The 19,224-nt window shown below is 41.8% G+C and overlaps 1 protein-coding gene and 1 pseudogene across 1 annotated transcript; both read right to left on the bottom strand.

The window, feature by feature from the left end:
• Nucleotides 1–3,458: 3,458 nt before the first annotated feature.
• LOC135526030 (gastrula zinc finger protein XlCGF48.2-like) lies at nucleotides 3,459–7,527 on the bottom strand. The gene is made up of 2 exons (XM_064954055.1): nucleotides 6,972–7,527; nucleotides 3,459–4,971 (listed from the first exon to the last, which is right to left on the bottom strand). Exons 1-2 carry the CDS (start codon nucleotides 7,306–7,308, stop codon nucleotides 4,670–4,672), a joined length of 639 nt encoding a protein of 212 aa, XP_064810127.1. The 5' UTR covers nucleotides 7,309–7,527; the 3' UTR covers nucleotides 3,459–4,669.
• A 5,708-nt stretch (nucleotides 7,528–13,235) lies between these two features.
• LOC135525614 (zinc finger protein 184-like) lies at nucleotides 13,236–18,238 on the bottom strand (annotated as a pseudogene).
• Nucleotides 18,239–19,224: the final 986 nt, after the last annotated feature.

The following is a 19,224-nucleotide window of genomic DNA, read 5'->3' as shown; positions in this document are numbered from 1 at the left end:
CTCTCATCCAGTTCAAACTTGAATCTCTAAATTTAGTAAACCACCGACTTCAAGTCAACCTCTCAGCCAGTAGAGGGGAGTCGCTACCTAACTAAATTCTAAAAGAACCGATTGAAACTCTGCTCCTGATCTCGTGGGTCTCCTCGTCATCTCTCAAAGGTAATTAAATAACTATTATAAGTATTTAATATAGAGATAAGTGTTATCATTGTACCAGGCATTTTATAAGAGCATTAAGTCATTTGCATGTTTTTGATTAACGCTGTGTGTGACCGAGTAACAAATTGTGTATTTTGAAGTGTGTTTGATTGTAAAAGACAAAAAACAGAGTGTTTTCAAAAATAAACGGTAGTCTTATTTTGTCTCGAGTAAAAGGTTCTCTCAAAGACAGTTAACAGCACGGGAGATAACAACTCTGACACTCCCCGCTACCGGGACACTGGAAACGGGGATCAATGCTCTATGACAGAATGAGTTACCATTAAAGGACAAGAAGGAAGGTGTGTCCAGTAGTGATTCATTTAATTGTCTTATCGATCTATCTAAGTTTTATTTTCCAAGCGATACATAGCCGACGGGCAGAGTAGTGAGACTAAGTTGACTAAAGGTCTTCACACTTTAAACTAGATACATCACAGAGGGGAAATACTCAACCACAGGGAGATCATTTAGAGACTGGTAGGACTAGTGCTTAATAATAACTCAAGGACCAATTAGTGGTGAAACAAAGAGTCTGGAGGAGAAACGTGGGGTTCACACATCCAAGCTAGAGCTAGACCGTTGAGAGTGACAAGGCAAAAGACCTCTCTACGCGGACAACGTATCGATACAGAAAGAGAGGCAGGGCTACGCGAGCGGTCCTGGTTATACCGAGATAACCTGAAGTATCTATAGTGCCCTGTCCAATACAGGGAACAGGACGCTAACCACATCTAGCACCACGCTGCCGGCCAAGGGGCGGGGCTGAAGGTTTCGTATCGCGACACTACCATGGAGCCTCATTATAATGTATTAGCTACAATGGAGCCTTATTATAATGTATTAGCTACCATGGAGCCTTATTATAATGTATTAGCTACCATGGAGCCTTATTCTAATGTATTTGTTACCATGGAGCCTTATTATATTATAATGTATTACCTACCATGGAGCCTTATTCTATTATAATGTATTAGCTACCATGGAGCCTTATTCTATTATAATGTATTAGCTACCATGGTGCCTTATTATATAATGTATTAGCTACCATGGTGCCTTATTATATTGTAATGTATTAGCTGTCATGGAGCCTTATTCTATTCTAATGTATTAGCTACCACAGAGCCTTATTATATTATAATGTATTAGCTACCATGGAGCCTTATTCTATTGGATTAGCTACCATGGAGCCTTATTCTATTCTAATGTATTAGCTACCACAGAGCCTTATTATATTATAATGTATTAGCTACCATGGAGCCTTATTCTATTGGATTAGCTACCATGGAGCCTTATTCTATTATAATGTATTAGCTACCATGGAGCCTTATTATATTATAATGTATTAGCTACCATGGAGCATTATTCTAATGTATTAGCTACCATGGAGCCATATTCTATTCTAATGTATTAGCTACCATGGAGCCTTATTATATTATATTGTATTACCTACCATGGAGCCTTATTCTATTATAATGTATTAGCTACCATGGTGCATTATTATAATGTATTAGCTACCATGGTGCCTTATTATATTATAATGTATTAGTTACCATGGTGCCTTATTCTACTCTACTGTATTAGCTAACATGGAGCCTTATTCTATTATAATGTATTAGCTATCATGGTGCCTTATTCTATTCTAATGTATTAGCTACCATGGTGCCTTATTCTATAATACTGCAGTAGCTACCATGGTGCCTTATTCTATTATAATGTATTAGCTACCATGGAGCCTTATTCTATTATAATATATTAGTTACCATGGTGCCTTATTATAATGTATTAGCTACCATGGAGCCTTATTCTATTATAATGTATTACCTACCATTGAGCCTTATTCTATTCTAATGTATTAGCTACCATGGAGCCTTATTCTATTATAATTTATTAGTTACCATGGTTCCTTATTATAATGTATTAGCTACCATGGAGCCTTATTCTAATGTATTTGTTACCATGGAGCCTTATTATAATATAATGTATTAGCTACCATGGAGCCTTATTCTATTATAATGTATTAGCTACCTTTAGCCTTATTATATTCTAATGTATAAGCTACCATGGAGCCTTATTCTATTATAATGTATTAGCTACCATGGAGCCTTATTATATTATAATGTATTACCTACCATGGAGCCTTATTCTATTATAATGTATTAGCTACCATGGAGCCTTATTCTATTCTAATGTATTAGCTACCATGGTGCCTTATTATAATGTATTAGCTACCATGGTGCCTTATTATATTATAATGTATTATCTGTATTGGAGCCTTATTATATTATAATGTATTAGCTACCATGGAGCCTTAATCTATTGTATTAGCTACCATGGAGCCTTATTCTATTATAATGTATTAGCTACCATGGAGCCTTATTCTATTATAATGTATTAGCTACCATGGTGCCTTATTATAATGTATTAGCTACCATGGTGCCTTATTATATTATAATGTATTAGTTACCATGGTGCCTTATTCTACTCTACTGTATTAGCTACCATGGAGCCTTATTCTATTATAATGTATTAGCTACCATGAAGCATTATTCTATTATAATGTATTAGCTACCATGGAGCCTTATTATATTATAATGTATTAGTTACCATGGTGCCTTATTCTACTCTACTGTATTAGCTAACATGGAGCCTTATTCTATTATAATGTATTAGCTACCATGGAGCCTTATTATATTATAATGTATTAGCTTCCATGGAGCCTTATTATAATGTATTAGCTACCATGGAGCCTTATTCTATTATAATATATTAGCTAACATGGAGCCTTATTATATTATAATGTATTAGCTACCATGGTGCCTTATTATAAGGTATTATCTACCATGGAGCCGTATTATATTATAAGGTATTAGCTACCATGGAGCCTTATTCTATTATAATGTATTAGCTACCATGGAGCCTTATTCTATTATAATGTATTAGCTACCATGGAGCCTTATTCTAATATAATGTATTAGCTACCATGGAGCCTTTTTCTATTATAATGTATTAGCTACCAGGTTAGAATCAAGAAATCCAAAACTCCATTCATCTATAAAATAATTAACATTCAGCAATATCCCAAAAATATAATGAACAATATATACTCGTATGCAATGGATGAAAGTTCATTTCCTTCAAAAGAGACTGACAAAGACACGTTTTTGTTGATCGATTGGTAAGAATTTAAAAATAAACTTCACATCTACTACACATCTGTATTCAATGCAAATTCTGATTTATTCAGTCAACAGATTATTTTGATATGAACACGTCTATACTGCTTCTACATAGTGGAATTGGTGGGAACATTCATGTTTTTCAGGTCAACAACTAGTCAATGCTGTTATAAAAACGCCATCACTTTTTCATTGTTCTTTATCTTGACGACAAGTAAACAAATGAACTCAATGAAACAAAACGACTGAATTCAAGAGGTTTCAATGTTCAAAATCAAGAAATGCTCATTCTATTAATTTATTCAATAATTTACATGGTGCAATATCTAAATCATGTATTCAATCATTTACATGGTGCAATATCTAAATCATGTATTCAAATCAAATTCATTTAGCGAAAAGCCAGATCACATCCAATCCAAGAAGTTTAAGGTTAGAATCAAGAAATCCAAAACTCCATTCATCTATATAATAATTAACATTTAGCAATATCCCAAAAATATAATGAACAATATTAGAGGGGTTTATACTCCTATGCAATTGATGAAAGTTAATCCATTGTATAGTATTTATCATTTATAGTATTTATCATCTCCAGATGAAAACTTGAAAAAAGTAGGTCTATTTTGTCAATGATTTCATGTAAACAATATGATTTAATTTGGCATAAACAAAAACCTAAATTCCCAGGTCAAAAACATAAGTCAGAAATCAGCCTCTATATTCTCTCATGTGTTTTCAGGTCCTCTGAACAGGAAAATGTCTTTCCACAATGTGAGCACTGGTAGATGAATGCTTATTCAGATGTCTTAAGTTGGTAAAACTCTTTCCACACAGGGAGCATTGGTAGGGCTTTCCCCCTGTGTGTATCTTTTCATGCTTCTTCAGGCTACTTAAGCGGGTAAAACTCTTTCCACACTGGGAACATTGGAAAGGCTTTTCCCTGTGTGTGTCCTCTCATGCTCCTCCAGGCTCCTTAAGCGGGTAAAACGCTTTCCACACTGGGAACATTGGAAAGGATTTTCCCCTGTGTGTATCCTCTCATGCTCCTCCAGGCTCCTTAAGCGGGTAAAACTCTTTCCACACTGGGAACATTGGAAAGGCTTTTCCCTTGTGTGTATACTCTCATGCGTCGTCAGGCTACTTAAGCGGGTAAAATGCTTTCCACACTGGGAACATTGGAAAGGATTTTCCCTGTGTGTGTCCTCTCATGCGTCATCAGGCTCCTTAAGTGGGTAAAACTCTTTCCACACTGGGAACATTGGACAGGATTTTCCCCTGTGTGTGTCCTCTCATGCCTCTTCAGCCTGCTTAAACAGGCAAAACGCTTCCCACACTGGGAACATTGGAAATAATGTGTGTATCCTCTCATGCGCCTTCAGGTTGCTTAAGCGGTTAAAACACTTTCCACACTGGGAACATTGGAAAGGCTTTTCCCCTGTGTGTATCCTCTCATGCCGTTTTAGGTCCCCTGATTTGGAAAATCTCTTTTCACATTGGGAGCAGTGGTGTTGTCTCCCTGGTTTGGGCGTCTCTGGGTCTGGTTCCCCTGAAGGACTCTTTCCGCTGTCAGAGTGAGAGTCTGGTCTCTCTCCTGCCAAAGACAAACAGATTATTTAGTTAAATACTTAATAGAGACCTGAATAAAACTTCTACATGATAAAACTGGCTCCATGTTAGAGGAGGAGCCTGGTGAAGAGCTCCGGTCTGAGTAACTGACTGACGCTGCTCCCTCTGTGACATCGCTGCTCCCCTCTGTGACATCGCTGCTCCCTCTGTGACATCGCTGCTCCCTCTGTGACATCGCTGCTCCCTCTGTGACATCGCTGCCCCCCTCGGTGACATCGCTGCCCCCTCCTTTTAAACTACTGCCCAGCCTTTCTGAACAGCCTGACTGAACAACACCTTATCATCTGAAGCTGTGGAAGACCATCACCAAGACCTGCCAGATCTCTACATGTGTTTTGGCAGTTTCTACAGTCTGAGATTGTTTTGTAATGAAAAGTGTTGTATATAATACATTATAATTACTACTATTGTTATACTATCAGGTTTAGTCCCCCAATCACCTCATGAATTTAAATAAAGACCATCACTACTACTGTTATACTATCAGGTTTAGTCCCCCAATCACCTCATGAATTTAAATAAAGACCATCACTACTACTGTTATACTATCAGGTTTAGTCCCCCAATCACCTCATGAATTTAAATAAAGACCATCACTACTACTGTTATACTATCAGGTTTAGTCCCCCAATCACCTCATGAATTTAAATAAAGACCATCACTACTACTGTTATACTATCAGGTTTAGTCCCCCAATCACCTCATGAATTTAAAGGAAGACCATCACTACTACTGTTATACTATCAGGTTTAGTCCCCCAATCACCTCATGAATTTAAATAAAGACCATCACTACTACTGTTATACTATCAGGTTTAGTCCCCCAATCACCTCATGAATTTAAATAAAGACCATAACTACTACTGTTATACTATCAGGTTTAGTCCCCCAATCACCTCATGAATTTAAATAAAGACCATCACTACTACTGTTATACTATCAGGTTTAGTCCCCCAATCACCTCATGAATTTAAATAAAGACCATCACTACTACTGTTATACTATCAGGTTTAGTCCCCCAATCACCTCATGAATTTAAATAAAGACCATCACTACTACTGTTATACTATCAGGTTTAGTCCCCCAATCACCTCATGAATTTAGAGTATTACTCTGACATTTTTTATTCATGCCCCCCTTCAGTCCTTGATTTTCCCTCAATAAGTCTAAATAATGATACACATATATATATATATAAAATGATATATATATATATATATAATGGACTGTCATTGTTACAATCTTAATCTTCATTTCACCTACAAGACTGACATTACCCCCTGAGGAGAGCATGTCATTTACCCTTTTAATGTAGACCACATGGAGAATTCAAATACATTTTTTATATGAATAAAAGCTTGCTAGAATGACCAAAGTCAGCATTTTGACATGTCTCTCTATCAAACATGTATCACTTCCAGGATCATTTGAACCCCCCCCCCCCCCCCCCACAAAAAAATGCTGTAAATTTCACCATAATTGTAAAGCCCAAAAGGTTTAATTGCTACCTTTATAGGGTTACTGTTCCCACATGGCCATATTTCCATGTTACAGCGCGTTTGAGGAAAACAGATGATAGACAGATGATAGACAGGGGCATACCTGGCCTAATTAGCTATCAGCGACTCCTAACACCTGTGTGTAAACGGAAAACGGACGCTGTTGTCGCTGAAAAACACTGTCGGCTGCAACTGTGTTAAAACCGGTTTAAAAACGTGTGCAGTAAGAGTATATTTGTGCAATTATTTTTTTATGTGATATGAACGTAGAGAGATTTATGTTTCTGGAACCGTACCACAATTGAGAATGGATTCACATTTAGATGTAGTACTTGTACTGTTTTGGAGCCAATTCGCCTCAAAGCAGAACATGTCTGGTCCTTGGACTATAAAGAGTCACGTCAGGTTTCTTCCGTCCATTAGTGGGCAAACAGAGGTTGTGATCCTGTAATTAAGAAAGTACGTACTGGTCTTAATCAGATCTTCTGTCTCCTCCTCGTCGTCGTCGTCTTCTTTCAATGTGGCAGTAATCTCCCCCTCCTCTCCTGCATCCTCCTCTTGCTCCTCTTCTTTTACTGTAACATCCTCCTCCTCTTTCACTCTGAACGCGTCTTCCTCTTCTTTCACAGTAACGTATTTTTCTTCGTCTTTAACCGGAACAGACTCAACCTCTACTTGTTTTTTAACGGTGACATCCTCCTCTTCTTTCTCCTCTTTCACGACAACGTTCAACCACAGACCCTCTTCCTCCGTCCAGCAGACCCCCTCTTCTTTAGCAGGAGGAGAGCAGCTCAGTGAACTCATGGTCCGAGATGTTAGCTAGGTAGCATTAGCGACTAGCCTAGCTCTAAGCTAACTTATCAAGCCAGCTAGCTGAGTAACAATGTACATATAACATTAAATTAGGTAATTAGCTAAACGACAGAACCGTAAAACACCAAAACAGTGTAACGAGCGTGAATGTTGTAGCTATGTTTGCCAGAAAGCTACCGAGGTGTCTGACGAGCTGTTGTTGTTGAAGGAGCGTCCCGTCCACGAGATTATACGTCACACTGGCAGCGTCGCCTGAAAGACGCTCATCGCCATCTGCTGACTGGAGTTGGTAACGCAGTTGAGGGAAAAGTGTATTTCATTTCATTTCATTTAAAGCATACTTTTCATCTGCTACAAATCCAAATCTGACTACATTTAAGGAAATGTCACATTAATTCAGTCAAACAAACAAATCTGGACCATGGTTTAACAGTGATCTACGTTCTATGAAAGCGGCTGGGAGCAAACTGGAGAATAGCTAGAGGAAAACAAAGCTAACTATATATGAAGTGTGTAAAACAGTATGTAAACATTATTAAAGTGACCAGTGTTCCATTATTAGTGACCAGTGTTCCATTATTAGTGACCAGTGTTCCATTATTAAAGTGACCAGTGTTCCATTATTAAAGTGACCAGTGATTCCATGTCTATGTACATAGGGCAGCAGCCTTGAAGGAGCAGTGCTGAGTACCGGGTGGTAGCCAGCTAGTGATGGCTATTTAACAGTCTGATGGCCTTGAGATAGAAGCTGTTGCTGTACCAGGCGGTGATATAGTCTGACAGGGTTCTCTCAATAGCACACTGTCTGTGTGGATGGACCATTTTCAGATTGTCAGGGATGTGTATGCTAAGGAACCTGAAGCTTTTCACCTTCTCCTTCTCCTTTGTTTTGTTGACGTTGAGGGTTATTTCCACCACTCCACCAGGGCCCTCACCTCCTCCCTGGAGGCTGTTTGGTCATTGTTGGTAATCAGGCCTATCACTGTTGTGTCGTCAACAAACTTGATGATTGAGTTGGAGGCGTGGCCATGCAATCATGGATTCATAGTAGGACAAGAGGAACTTGTGCATTTCAGACAACATAACAACCCAATGTTAATATCCCAGGACAAATGAGCTAGCAACAGCAAGCGAACAAGCTCAATTGCCATGAATGCTTTTCGACCTGTCCCAAAATGAATGTACTTGGTTCAGAGTTATATTTGATATTTCAAACTGCGTGTCCTGATCGCGTCTGGTGCGGATGGACAAAATCAACATGCATAAATGTATTAGACCTAATGGATAAATAGACTAGTCAGTATAGGATACATGTATTAGACCTAATGGGTAAATAGACTAGTCAGTATAGGATACATGTAATAGACCTAATGGGTAAATAGACTAGTCAGTATAGGATACATGTAATAGACCTAATGGGTAAATAGACTAGTCAGTATAGGATACATGTAATAGACCTAATGGGTAAATAGACTAGTCAGTATAGGATACATGGATGGACAAAATCAACATGCATTTATGGTAACTTATTCTATTCTAATGTATTGGAGCCTTACCATGGAGCCTTATTATAATGTATTAGCTACCATGGAGCCTTATTATAATGTAATAGCTACCATGGTGCCTTATAATATTATAATGTATTAGCTACCATGGATCCTTATTCTATTATAATGTATTGGAGCCTTACCATGGAGCCTTATTATAATGTATTAGCTACCATGGAGCCTTATTATAATGTAATAGCTACCATGGTGCCTTATAATATTATAATGTATTAGCTACCATGGATCCTTATTCTATTATAATGTATTGGAGCCTTACCATGGAGCCTTATTATAATGTATTAGCTACCATGGAGCCTTATTATAATGTATTAGCTACCATGGTGCCTTATATTATACTGTATTAGCTAACATGGTACCTTATAATATTATAATGGATTAGCTACCATGGAGCCTCATTCTATTATAATGTATTAGCAACCATGGTGCCTTATATTATACTGTATTAGCTACCATGGTGCCTTGTTCTGATATTATGCATTAGTTACCATGGAGCCTTATTCTATTCTAATGTATTAGCTAACATGGAGCCTTATTATAATGTAATAGCTACCATGGTGCCTTATTATATTCTACTGTATTAGCTACCATGCAGCCTTATTCTATTATAATGTTTTAGCTACGATGGAGCCTTATTCTAATGTATTAGCTACCATGGTGCCTTATTCTATTATACATTGACATTACATTTAAGTCATTTAGCAGACGCTCTTATCCAGAGCGACTTACAAATTGGTGAATTCACCTTCTGACATCCAGTGGAACAGCCACTTTACAATAGTGCATCTAGATCATTTAAGGGGGGTGAGAAGGATTACTTTATCCTATCCTAGGTATTCCTTGAAGAGGTGGGGTTTCAGGTGTCTCCGGGAGGTGGTGATTGACTCCGCTGTCCTGGCGTCGTGAGGGAGTTTGTTCCACCATTGGGGGCCAGAGCAGCGAACAGTTTTGACTGGGCTGAGCGGGAACTGTACTTCCTCAGTGGTAGGGAGGTGAGCAGGCCAGAGGTGGATGAACGCAGTGCCCTTGTTTGGGTGTAGGGCCTGATCAGAGCCTGGAGGTACTGCGGTGCCGTTCCCCTCACAGCTCCGTAGGCAAGCACCATGGTCTTGTAGCGGATGCGAGCTTCAACTGGAAGCCAGTGGAGAGAGTGGAGGAGCGGGGTGACGTGAGAGAACTTGGGAAGGTTGAACACCAGACGGGCTGCGGCGTTCTGGATGAGTTGTAGGGGTTTAATGGCACAGGCAGGGAGCCCAGCCAACAGCGAGTTGCAGTAATCCAGACGGGAGATGACAAGTGAATGGATTAGGACCTGCGCCGCTTCCTGTGTGAGGCAGGGTCGTACTCTGCGGATGTTGTAGAGCATGAACCTACAGGAACGGGCCACCGCCATGATGTTAGTTGAGAACGACAGGGTGTTGTCCAGGATCACGCCAAGGTTCTTAGCGCTCTGGGAGGAGGACACAATGGAGTTGTCAACCGTGATGGCGAGATCATGGAACGGGCAGTCCTTCCCCGGGAGGAAGAGCAGCTCCGTCTTGCCGAGGTTCAGCTTGAGGTGCTGATCCGTCATCCACACTGATATGTCTGCCAGACATGCAGAGATGCGATTCGCCACCTGGTCATCAGAAGGGGGAAAGGAGAAGATTAATTGTGTGTCGTCTGCATAGCAATGATAGGAGAGACCATGTGAGGTTATGACAGAGCCAAGTGACTTGGTGTATAGCGAGAATAGGAGAGGGCCTAGAACAGAGCCCTGGGGGACACCAGTGGTGAGAGCGCGTGGCGAGGAGACAGATTCTCGCCACGCCACCTGGTAGGAGCGACCTGTCAGGTAGGACGCAATCCAAGCGTGGGCCGCGCCGGAGATGCCCAACTCGGAGAGGGTGGAGAGGAGGATCTGATGGTTCACAGTATCGAAGGCAGCCGATAGGTCTAGAAGGATGAGAGCAGAGGAGAGAGAGTTAGCTTTAGCAGTGCGGAGCGCCTCCGTGATACAGAGAAGAGCAGTCTCAGTTGAATGACTAGTCTTGAAACCTGACTGATTTGGATCAAGAAGGTCATTCTGAGAGAGATAGCGGGAGAGCTGGCCAAGGACGGCACGTTCAAGAGTTTTGGAGAGAAAAGAAAGAAGGGATACTGGTCTGTAGTTGTTGACATCGGAGGGGTCGAGTGTAGGTTTTTTTCAGAAGGGGTGCAACTCTCGCTCTCTTGAAGACGGAAGGGACGTAGCCAGCGGTCAGGGATGAGTTGATGAGCGAGGTGAGGTAAGGGAGAAGGTCTCCGGAAATGGTCTGGAGAAGAGAGGAGGGGATAGGGTCAAGCGGGCAGGTTGTTGGGCGGCCGGCCGTCACAAGAAGCGAGATTTCATCTGGAGAGAGAGGGGAGAAAGAGGTCAGAGCACAGGGTAGGGCAGTGTGAGCAGAACCAGCGGTGTCGTTTGACTTAGCAAACGAGGATCGGATGTCGTCGACCTTCTTTTCAAAATGGTTGACGAAGTCATCTGCAGAGAGGGAGGAGGGGGAGGGGGAGGGGGATTCAGGAGGGAGGAGAAGGTGGCAAAGAGCTTCCTAGGGTTAGAGGCAGATGCTTGGAATTTAGAGTGGTAGAAAGTGGCTTTAGCAGCAGAGACAGAGGAGGAAAATGTAGAGAGGAGGGAGTGAAAGGATGCCAGGTCCGCAGGGAGGCGAGTTTTCCTCCATTTCCGCTCGGCTGCCCGGAGCACTGTTCTGTGAGCTCGCAATGAGTCATCGAGCCACGGAGCGGGAGGGAGGACCGAGCCGGCCTGGAGGATAGGGGACATAGAGAGTCAAAGGATGCAGAAAGGGAAGAGAGGAGGGTTGAGGAGGCAGAATCAGGAGATAGGTTGGAGAAGGTATGAGCAGAGGGAAGAGATGATAGGATGGAAGAGGAGAGAGTAGCGGGGGAGAGAGAGCGAAGGTTGGGACGGCGCGATACCATCCGAGTAGGGGCAGTGTGGGAAGTGTTGGATGAGAGCGAGAGGGAAAAGGTCACAAGGTAGTGGTCGGAGACTTGGAGGGGAGTTGCAATGAGGTTAGTGGAAGAACAGCATCTAGTAAAGATGAGGTCGAGCGTATTGCCTGCCTTGTGAGTAGGGGGAAGGTGAGAGGGTGAGGTCAAAAGAGGAGAGGAGTGGAAAGAAGGAGGCAGAGAGGAATGAGTCAAAGGTAGACGTGGGGAGGTTAAAGTCGCCCAGGACTGTGAGAGGTGAGCCGTCCTCAGGAAAGGAGCTTATCAAGGCATCAAGCTCATTGATGAACTCTCCGAGGGAACCTGGAGGGCGATAAATGATAAGGATGTTAAGCTTGAAAGGGCTGGTAACTGTGACAGCATGGAATTCAAAGGAGGCGATAGACAGATGGGTAAGGGGAGAAAGAGAGAATGACCACTTGGGAGAGATGAGGATCCCGGTGCCACCACCCCGCTGACCAGAAGCTCTCGGGGTGTGCGAGAACACGTGGGCGGACGAAGAGAGAGCAGTGGGAGTAGCAGTGTTATCTGTGGTGATCCATGTTTCCGTCAGTGCCAAGAAGTCGAGGGACTGGAGGGAGGCATAGGCTGAGATGAACTCTGCCTTGTTGGCCGCAGATCGGCAGTTCCAGAGGCTACCGGAGACCTGGAACTCCACGTGGGTCGTGCGCGCTGGGACCACCAGATTAGGGTGGCCGCGGCCACGCGGTGTGGAGCGTTTGTATGGTCTGTGCAGAGAGGAGAGAACAGGGATAGATAGACACATAGTTGACAGGCTACAGAAGAGGCTACGCTAATGCAAAGGAGATTGGAATGACGAGTGGACTACACGTCTCGAATGTTCAGAAAGTTAAGCTTACGTAGCAAGAATCTTATTGACTAAAATGATTGAAATGATACAGTACTGCTGGAGTAGGCTAGCTGGCAGTGGCTACGTTGTTGACACTACACTAATCAAGTCGTTCCGTCGAGTGTAATAGTTTCTACAGTGCTGCTATTCGGGGGCTAGCTGGCTAGCTAGCAGTGTTGATTACGTTACGTTACAAGAACGACAATAGCTGGCTAGCTAACCTAGAAAATCGCTCTAGTCTACACAATTGTCTTAGATACAAAGACGGCTATGTAGCTAGCTAGCTACGATCAAACAAATCAAACCGTTGTACTGTAATGAAGTGAAATGAAAATGTGATACTACCTGTGGAGCGAAGCGGAATGTTGACCGGGTTGTTGAAGTTAATTCGGTAGACGTTGGCTAGCTGTTGGCTAGCTAGCTAGCAGTATCTCTTACGTTAAGGACGACAAATAGCTGGCTAGCTAACCTCGGCAAATTAAGATAATCACTCTAAGTCTACACACTCTAAACTACACAATTATCAGATACCCTAACTGGGGGAAACTCTTTCCACACTGAGAGCAGTGGTAGGGGTTTTCTGCTGTGTGTATTGCTTCATGCCTTTTCAGGCTTCCTAAATGTGTAAAACTTTTTCCACACTTGGAACATTGGAAAGGTTTTTCTCCTGTGTTTCATCTCATGCTCTTTTACGTTCCCTGATGTGGTAAAATCCTTTCCACAGTAGGAGCAATGGTAAGGCTTCTCCCCTGTGTGTGTCCTTTCATGCTGCTTCAGGTTCTCTAACCACCTAAAATTCCTTCCACACTGGGAACAGATGTAAGGCTTCACTCCAGAATGTATTCTCTCATGTATTTTTAGGTGCCCTATTCGGGTAAAACTCTTCCCACACTGGGAGCAATGGTAAGGCCTCTCTCCTGTGTGTATTATTTAATGTTCTTTCAGGTTCCCTAACCGTGTAAAACCCTTTCCACACTGGGAGCATTGGAAAGGCTTCTCTCCTGTGTGTATTCTCTCATGCTCTTTCAGATGTGATGACTGGTTAAATCTCTTTTCACAATGGGTGCATTGAAAGAGCTTTTCTCCTGTGTGTGTTCTCTCATGCTCTTTGAGCTTACATAACCACTTAAAACTCTTTCCACACTGGGAACAGTTGTGTCGCATCGCTGGTTTGGGAATCTCTGGGTCTGGATTCTCTGAATGATTCTTCCCGCTGTCAGAGTGAGAGTCTGGTTTCTCTCCTGCCAAAGATAAAACAGATTATTTTGTTAAACAGAGAGGCATGAATAAAACCTCCACATGATTGAACGGTCTTCCTATGAGGTTTAATCCAGACTAGATCCCTCATTATAAAATGGTAAATATGGATTCTGGATGCTGATTGGTTGATAGCCGTTAGATAATTCCTGTTCCATTTGAATTATTATTCTTTACGACCAGTCACAATGACCAGTCGCTACGACATCACTACGACCAGTCATTACAACATCACTACGACCAGTCACTACAACATCACTAATACATCACTACGACCAGTCACTACAAAATCACTACGACCAGTCACTACAGCATCACTACGACCAGTCACTACGACCAGTCACTACAACATCACTACGACCAGTCACTACAAGATCACTACGACCAGTCACGACAAGATCACTACGACCAGTCACGACAAGATCACTACGACCAGTCACGACAAGATCACTACGACCAGTCACGACAAGATCAATTCATCCAGTCACGACAAGATCACTACGACCAGTCACAACAAGATCACTACGACCAGATCAATTCATCCAGTCACTACAAGATCACTACGACCAGTCACTACAACATCACTACGACCAGTCAAAACAAGATCACTACAAGATCAATACATCCAGTCACTACAACATCACCACAACATCACTACGACCTCAGTTCTCTCCTATCACATCCATTAAACATTAACTGTTTTAAAGTCACCATTGGCCTCAGGGTGAAATCCCTGAGCAGTTTCCTTCCTCTCCGACAACTGAGTTAGGATGGACACCTGCATCTTTGTAGTGACTGGTCGTAGTGATGTTGTAGTGACTGGTCGTATTGATGTTGTAGTGACTGGATGTAGTGATGCTGTAGTGACTGGATGTAGTGACTGGATGTATTGATGTTGTAGTGACTGGATGTATTGATGTTGTAGTGACTGGATGTATCGATGTTGTAGTGACTGGATGTAGTGACTGGTCGTATTGATGTTGTAGTGAATGTGTGTATTGATGTTGTATTGACTGGATGTAGTGATGTTGTAGTGATGTTGTAGTGACTGGATGTAGTGACGTTGTAGTGACTGGGTGTGGTGACGTTGTAGTGACTGGGTGTGGTGACGTTGTAGTGACTGGGTGTGGTGATGTTGTAGTGACTGGATATAGTGATGTTGTAGTGATGTTGTAGTGACTGGATGTAGTGATGTTGTAGTGACTGGATGTATTGATGTTGTAGTGACTGGATGTAGTGACTGGTCGTATTGATGTTGTAGTGAATGTGTGTATTGATGTTGTATTGACTGGATGTAGTGATGTTGTAGTGATGTTGTAGTGACTGGATGTAGTGACGTTGTAGTGACTGGGTGTGGTGATGTTGTAGTGACTGGATATAGTGATGTTGTAGTGATGTTGTAGTGACTGGATGTAGTGATGTTGTAGTGACTGGATGTGGTGATGTTGTAGTGATGTTGCAGTGACTGGATGTAGTGACTGGATGTAGTGATGTTGTAGTGATGTTGCAGTGACTGGATGTATTGACATTGTAGTGACTGGATGTCGTGATGTTGTAGTGATGTTGCAGTGACTGGATGTATTGACATTGTAGTGACTGGATGTCGTGATGTTGTAGTGACTGAATGTAGTGGTGTTGCAGTGACTGGATGTAGTGATGTTGTAGTGACTGGATCTAGTGATGTTGTAGTGGTGTTGCAGTGACTGGATGTAGTGATGTTGTAGTGGTGTTGCAGTGACTGGGTGTAGTGATGTTGTAGTGGTGTTGCAGTGACTGGATGTAGTGATGTTGTAGTGGTGTTGCAGTGACTGGGTGTAGTGATGTTGCAGTGACTGGATGTATTGACATTGTAGTGACTGGATGTAGTGATGTTGTAGTGGTGTTGCAGTGACTGGATGTATTGACATTGTAGTGACTGGATGTCGTGATGTTGTAGTGACTGAATGTAGTGGTGTTGCAGTGACTGGATGTAGTGATGTTGTAGTGACTGGATCTAGTGATGTTGTAGTGGTGTTGCAGTGACTGGATGTAGTGATGTTGTAGTGGTGTTGCAGTGACTGGGTGTAGTGATGTTGCAGTGACTGGATGTATTGACATTGTAGTGACTGGATGTAGTGATGTTGTAGTGGTGTTGCAGTGACTGGATGTATTGACATTGTAGTGACTGGATGTCGTGATGTTGTAGTGACTGAATGTAGTGGTGTTGCAGTGACTGGATGTAGTGATGTTGTAGTGACTGGATCTAGTGATGTTGTAGTGGTGTTGCAGTGACTGGATGTAGTGATGTTGTAGTGACTGGATGTAGTGACATAGTGGTGTTGCAGTGACTGGATGTAGTGATGTTGCAGTGACTGGATGTAGTGATGTTGTAGTGGTGTTGCAGTGACTGGATGTAGTGATGTTGTAGTGACTGGATGTAGTGATGTTGTAGTGACTGGATGTTGTGACTGGATGTATTGATGTGTAGTGTAGTAGGATGGAGGCTGTATGGATCTGTAACTACTACAGTGTAGTTCAGTAGGATGGAGGCTGTAAGGGTCTGTAACTACTACAGTGTAGTTTAGTAGGATGGAGGCTGTATGGATCTGTAACTACTACAGTGTAGTTCAGTAGGATGGAGGCTGTATGGGTCTGTAACTACTACAGTGTAGTTTAGTAGGATGGAGGCTGTATGGATCTGTAACTGCTACAGTGTAGTTTAGTAGGATGGAGGCTGTATGGATCTGTAACTGCTACAGTGTAGTTTAGTAGGATGGAGGCTGTATGGATCTGTAACTGCTACAGTGTAGTTTAGTAGGATGGAGGCTGTATGGATCTGTAACTGCTACAGTGTAGTTTAGTAGGATGGAGGCTGTATGGATCTGTAATTGCTACAGTGTAGTTTAGTAGGATGGAGGCTGTATGAATCTGTAACTGCTACAGTGTAGTTTAGTAGGATGGAGGCTGTATGGATCTGTAACTGCTACAGTGTAGTTTAGTAGGATGGAGGCTCTGTAGCTGTATGGGTCTGTAACTGCTACAGTGTAGTTTAGTAGGATGGAGGCTCTGTAGCTGTATGGGTCTGTAACTGCTACAGTGTAGTTTAGTAGGATGGAGGCTGTATGGGTCTGTAACTGCTACAGTGTAGTTTAGTAGGATGGAGGCTGTATGGGTCTGTAACTGCTACAGTGTAGTTTAGTAGGATGGAGGCTGTATGGATCTGTAACTGCTACAGTGTAGTTTAGTAGGATGGAGGTTCCACAGCTGTATGGGTCTGTAACTGCTACAGTGTAGTTTAGTAGGATGGAGGCTCTGTAGCTGTATGGGTCTTTAACTGCCTCACTAAGTATATTTTTAAGGATTCTTTCACGCTGTTTCAAAAGCCGTATCACAAGTAATGATTGACTTTCTAAAACACACATGGCTTGTCTCAGACTAGACCAAACATATTTACATCCAGGACACTGACATTAGTATGATGTTTGGGTACATAAGACAGATGGTTATTTAAGGCAAAAATGAAGGTATGGTGGTTGACTGGTGTGGGTGAGTGAGCGTATAACACGAACCTCTAATTCGAGTTCGAATCTCAACCTGGATAACCTTAGCATTTTTAGCTACTTTTGAACTACTCTCTTTTAGCTAGTTTGCAACGACTTAGCATGTGAGCTAACCCTTCCCCTTCCGAGGCCAGGTTGTAACACACGCTTCTTGATTGTAGTTCACATGAGCCAGTCGCCGGATGAAATCTCTCGGGAGAATATGCAGAACGCTGCCTGGAGTTCTAGCTAGTGTCTTCCCATCAAACTCCTTGAAATGTGCAGTTGTGTCTTTAAAAAACACACACCATGTTGTTCTTCAGTGTATTTAAAAATCGCTTTTCAACAGTAAAAGTTTTTAAAAAGTCACCTGAGGACGTCTTTAACAATTCCTACGATACAGAAAAACATAACCAAGTGTAGTGTCCTTTTAAAAATCACACATTAGTTCAACAACTGCAGAGTTTGTGTCCCTGTTTAAGATAGTACTCACTGGAGTTAATCAGATCTCCAGTCTTCTCTTCTTCTGCTTCTTCTTCCTCCAATGTGACAGTAACCTCCTCGTCTTTCTCCTCTTTCACTTTGAACGCGCCTTCCTCTTCTTTCACGGTAACAGCCTCACCCTCTACTTGTTTTTGTATTGTAACAGCCTCATCTTCCTCCTCCTCTTTCACGGGAGCATCTTTCTCCGTTCCGCAGACCTCTTCTTCAGCAGGAAGAGAGTATTTTAGTAAACTCATGGTCGGGGATGTTAGCTAAACTAGTGCTAACTAAACCAGCCGACTGACAACGTCAATATGAAATTAAATGGGGGTAGCTAGTTGTTTCCACAAAAGTACGTGTAAAATAAACCAGGAAATTGTCTAAAGATCTTGAATGTTCCGACTTTGTTGTCGAGCGAGCTTACGAGGTGGCTGCAGTTGATGAAGAAGCGTTCCGTCCACTATTATGACTACCAGAGCTCCATATTCTATTATGACTGCCAGAGAGCTCCATATTCTATTATGACTACCAGAGACCTCATATTCTATTTTGACTACCAGAGAGCTCCATATTCTATTATGACTATCAGAGAGCTCCATATTCTATTATGACTATCAGAGAGCTCCATATTCTATAATGACTATCAGAGAGCTCCATATTCTATTATGACTACCAGAGAGCTCCATATTCTATTATGACTATCAGAGAGCTCCATATTCTATTATGACTATCAGAGAGCTCCATATTCTATAATGACTATCAGAGAACTCCATATTCTATTATCAGAGAGCTCCATATTATATTATGACTATCAGAGAGCTCCATATTCTATTATCAGAGAGCTCCATATTCTATTATGACTATCAGAGAGCTCCATATTATATTATGACTATCAGAGAGCTTCATATTCTATTATCAGAGAGCTTCATATTCTATTATGACCATCAGAGAACTCCATATTCTATTATCAGAGAGCTTCATATTCTATTATGACTATCAGAGAAATCCATATTCTATTATCAGAGAGCTCCATATTATATTATGACTATCAGAGAGCTCCATATTCTATAATGACCATCAGAGAGCTCCATATTCTATTATGACCATCAGAGAGCTCCATATTCTATTATCAGAGAGCTTCATATTCTATTATGACTATCAGAGCTCCATATTCTATTATCAAGAGAGCTCCATATTCTATTATCAGAGAGCTCCATATTCTATTATCAAGAGAGCTCCATAT

Source organism: Oncorhynchus masou, chromosome 5 (assembly GCF_036934945.1).
Source record: "Oncorhynchus masou masou isolate Uvic2021 chromosome 5, UVic_Omas_1.1, whole genome shotgun sequence".
Taxonomy (NCBI): domain Eukaryota; kingdom Metazoa; phylum Chordata; class Actinopteri; order Salmoniformes; family Salmonidae; genus Oncorhynchus; species Oncorhynchus masou.
The sequence above is the reverse complement of the archived record's forward strand: the minus strand, read 5'-3'. Positions and strand labels throughout refer to the sequence as shown.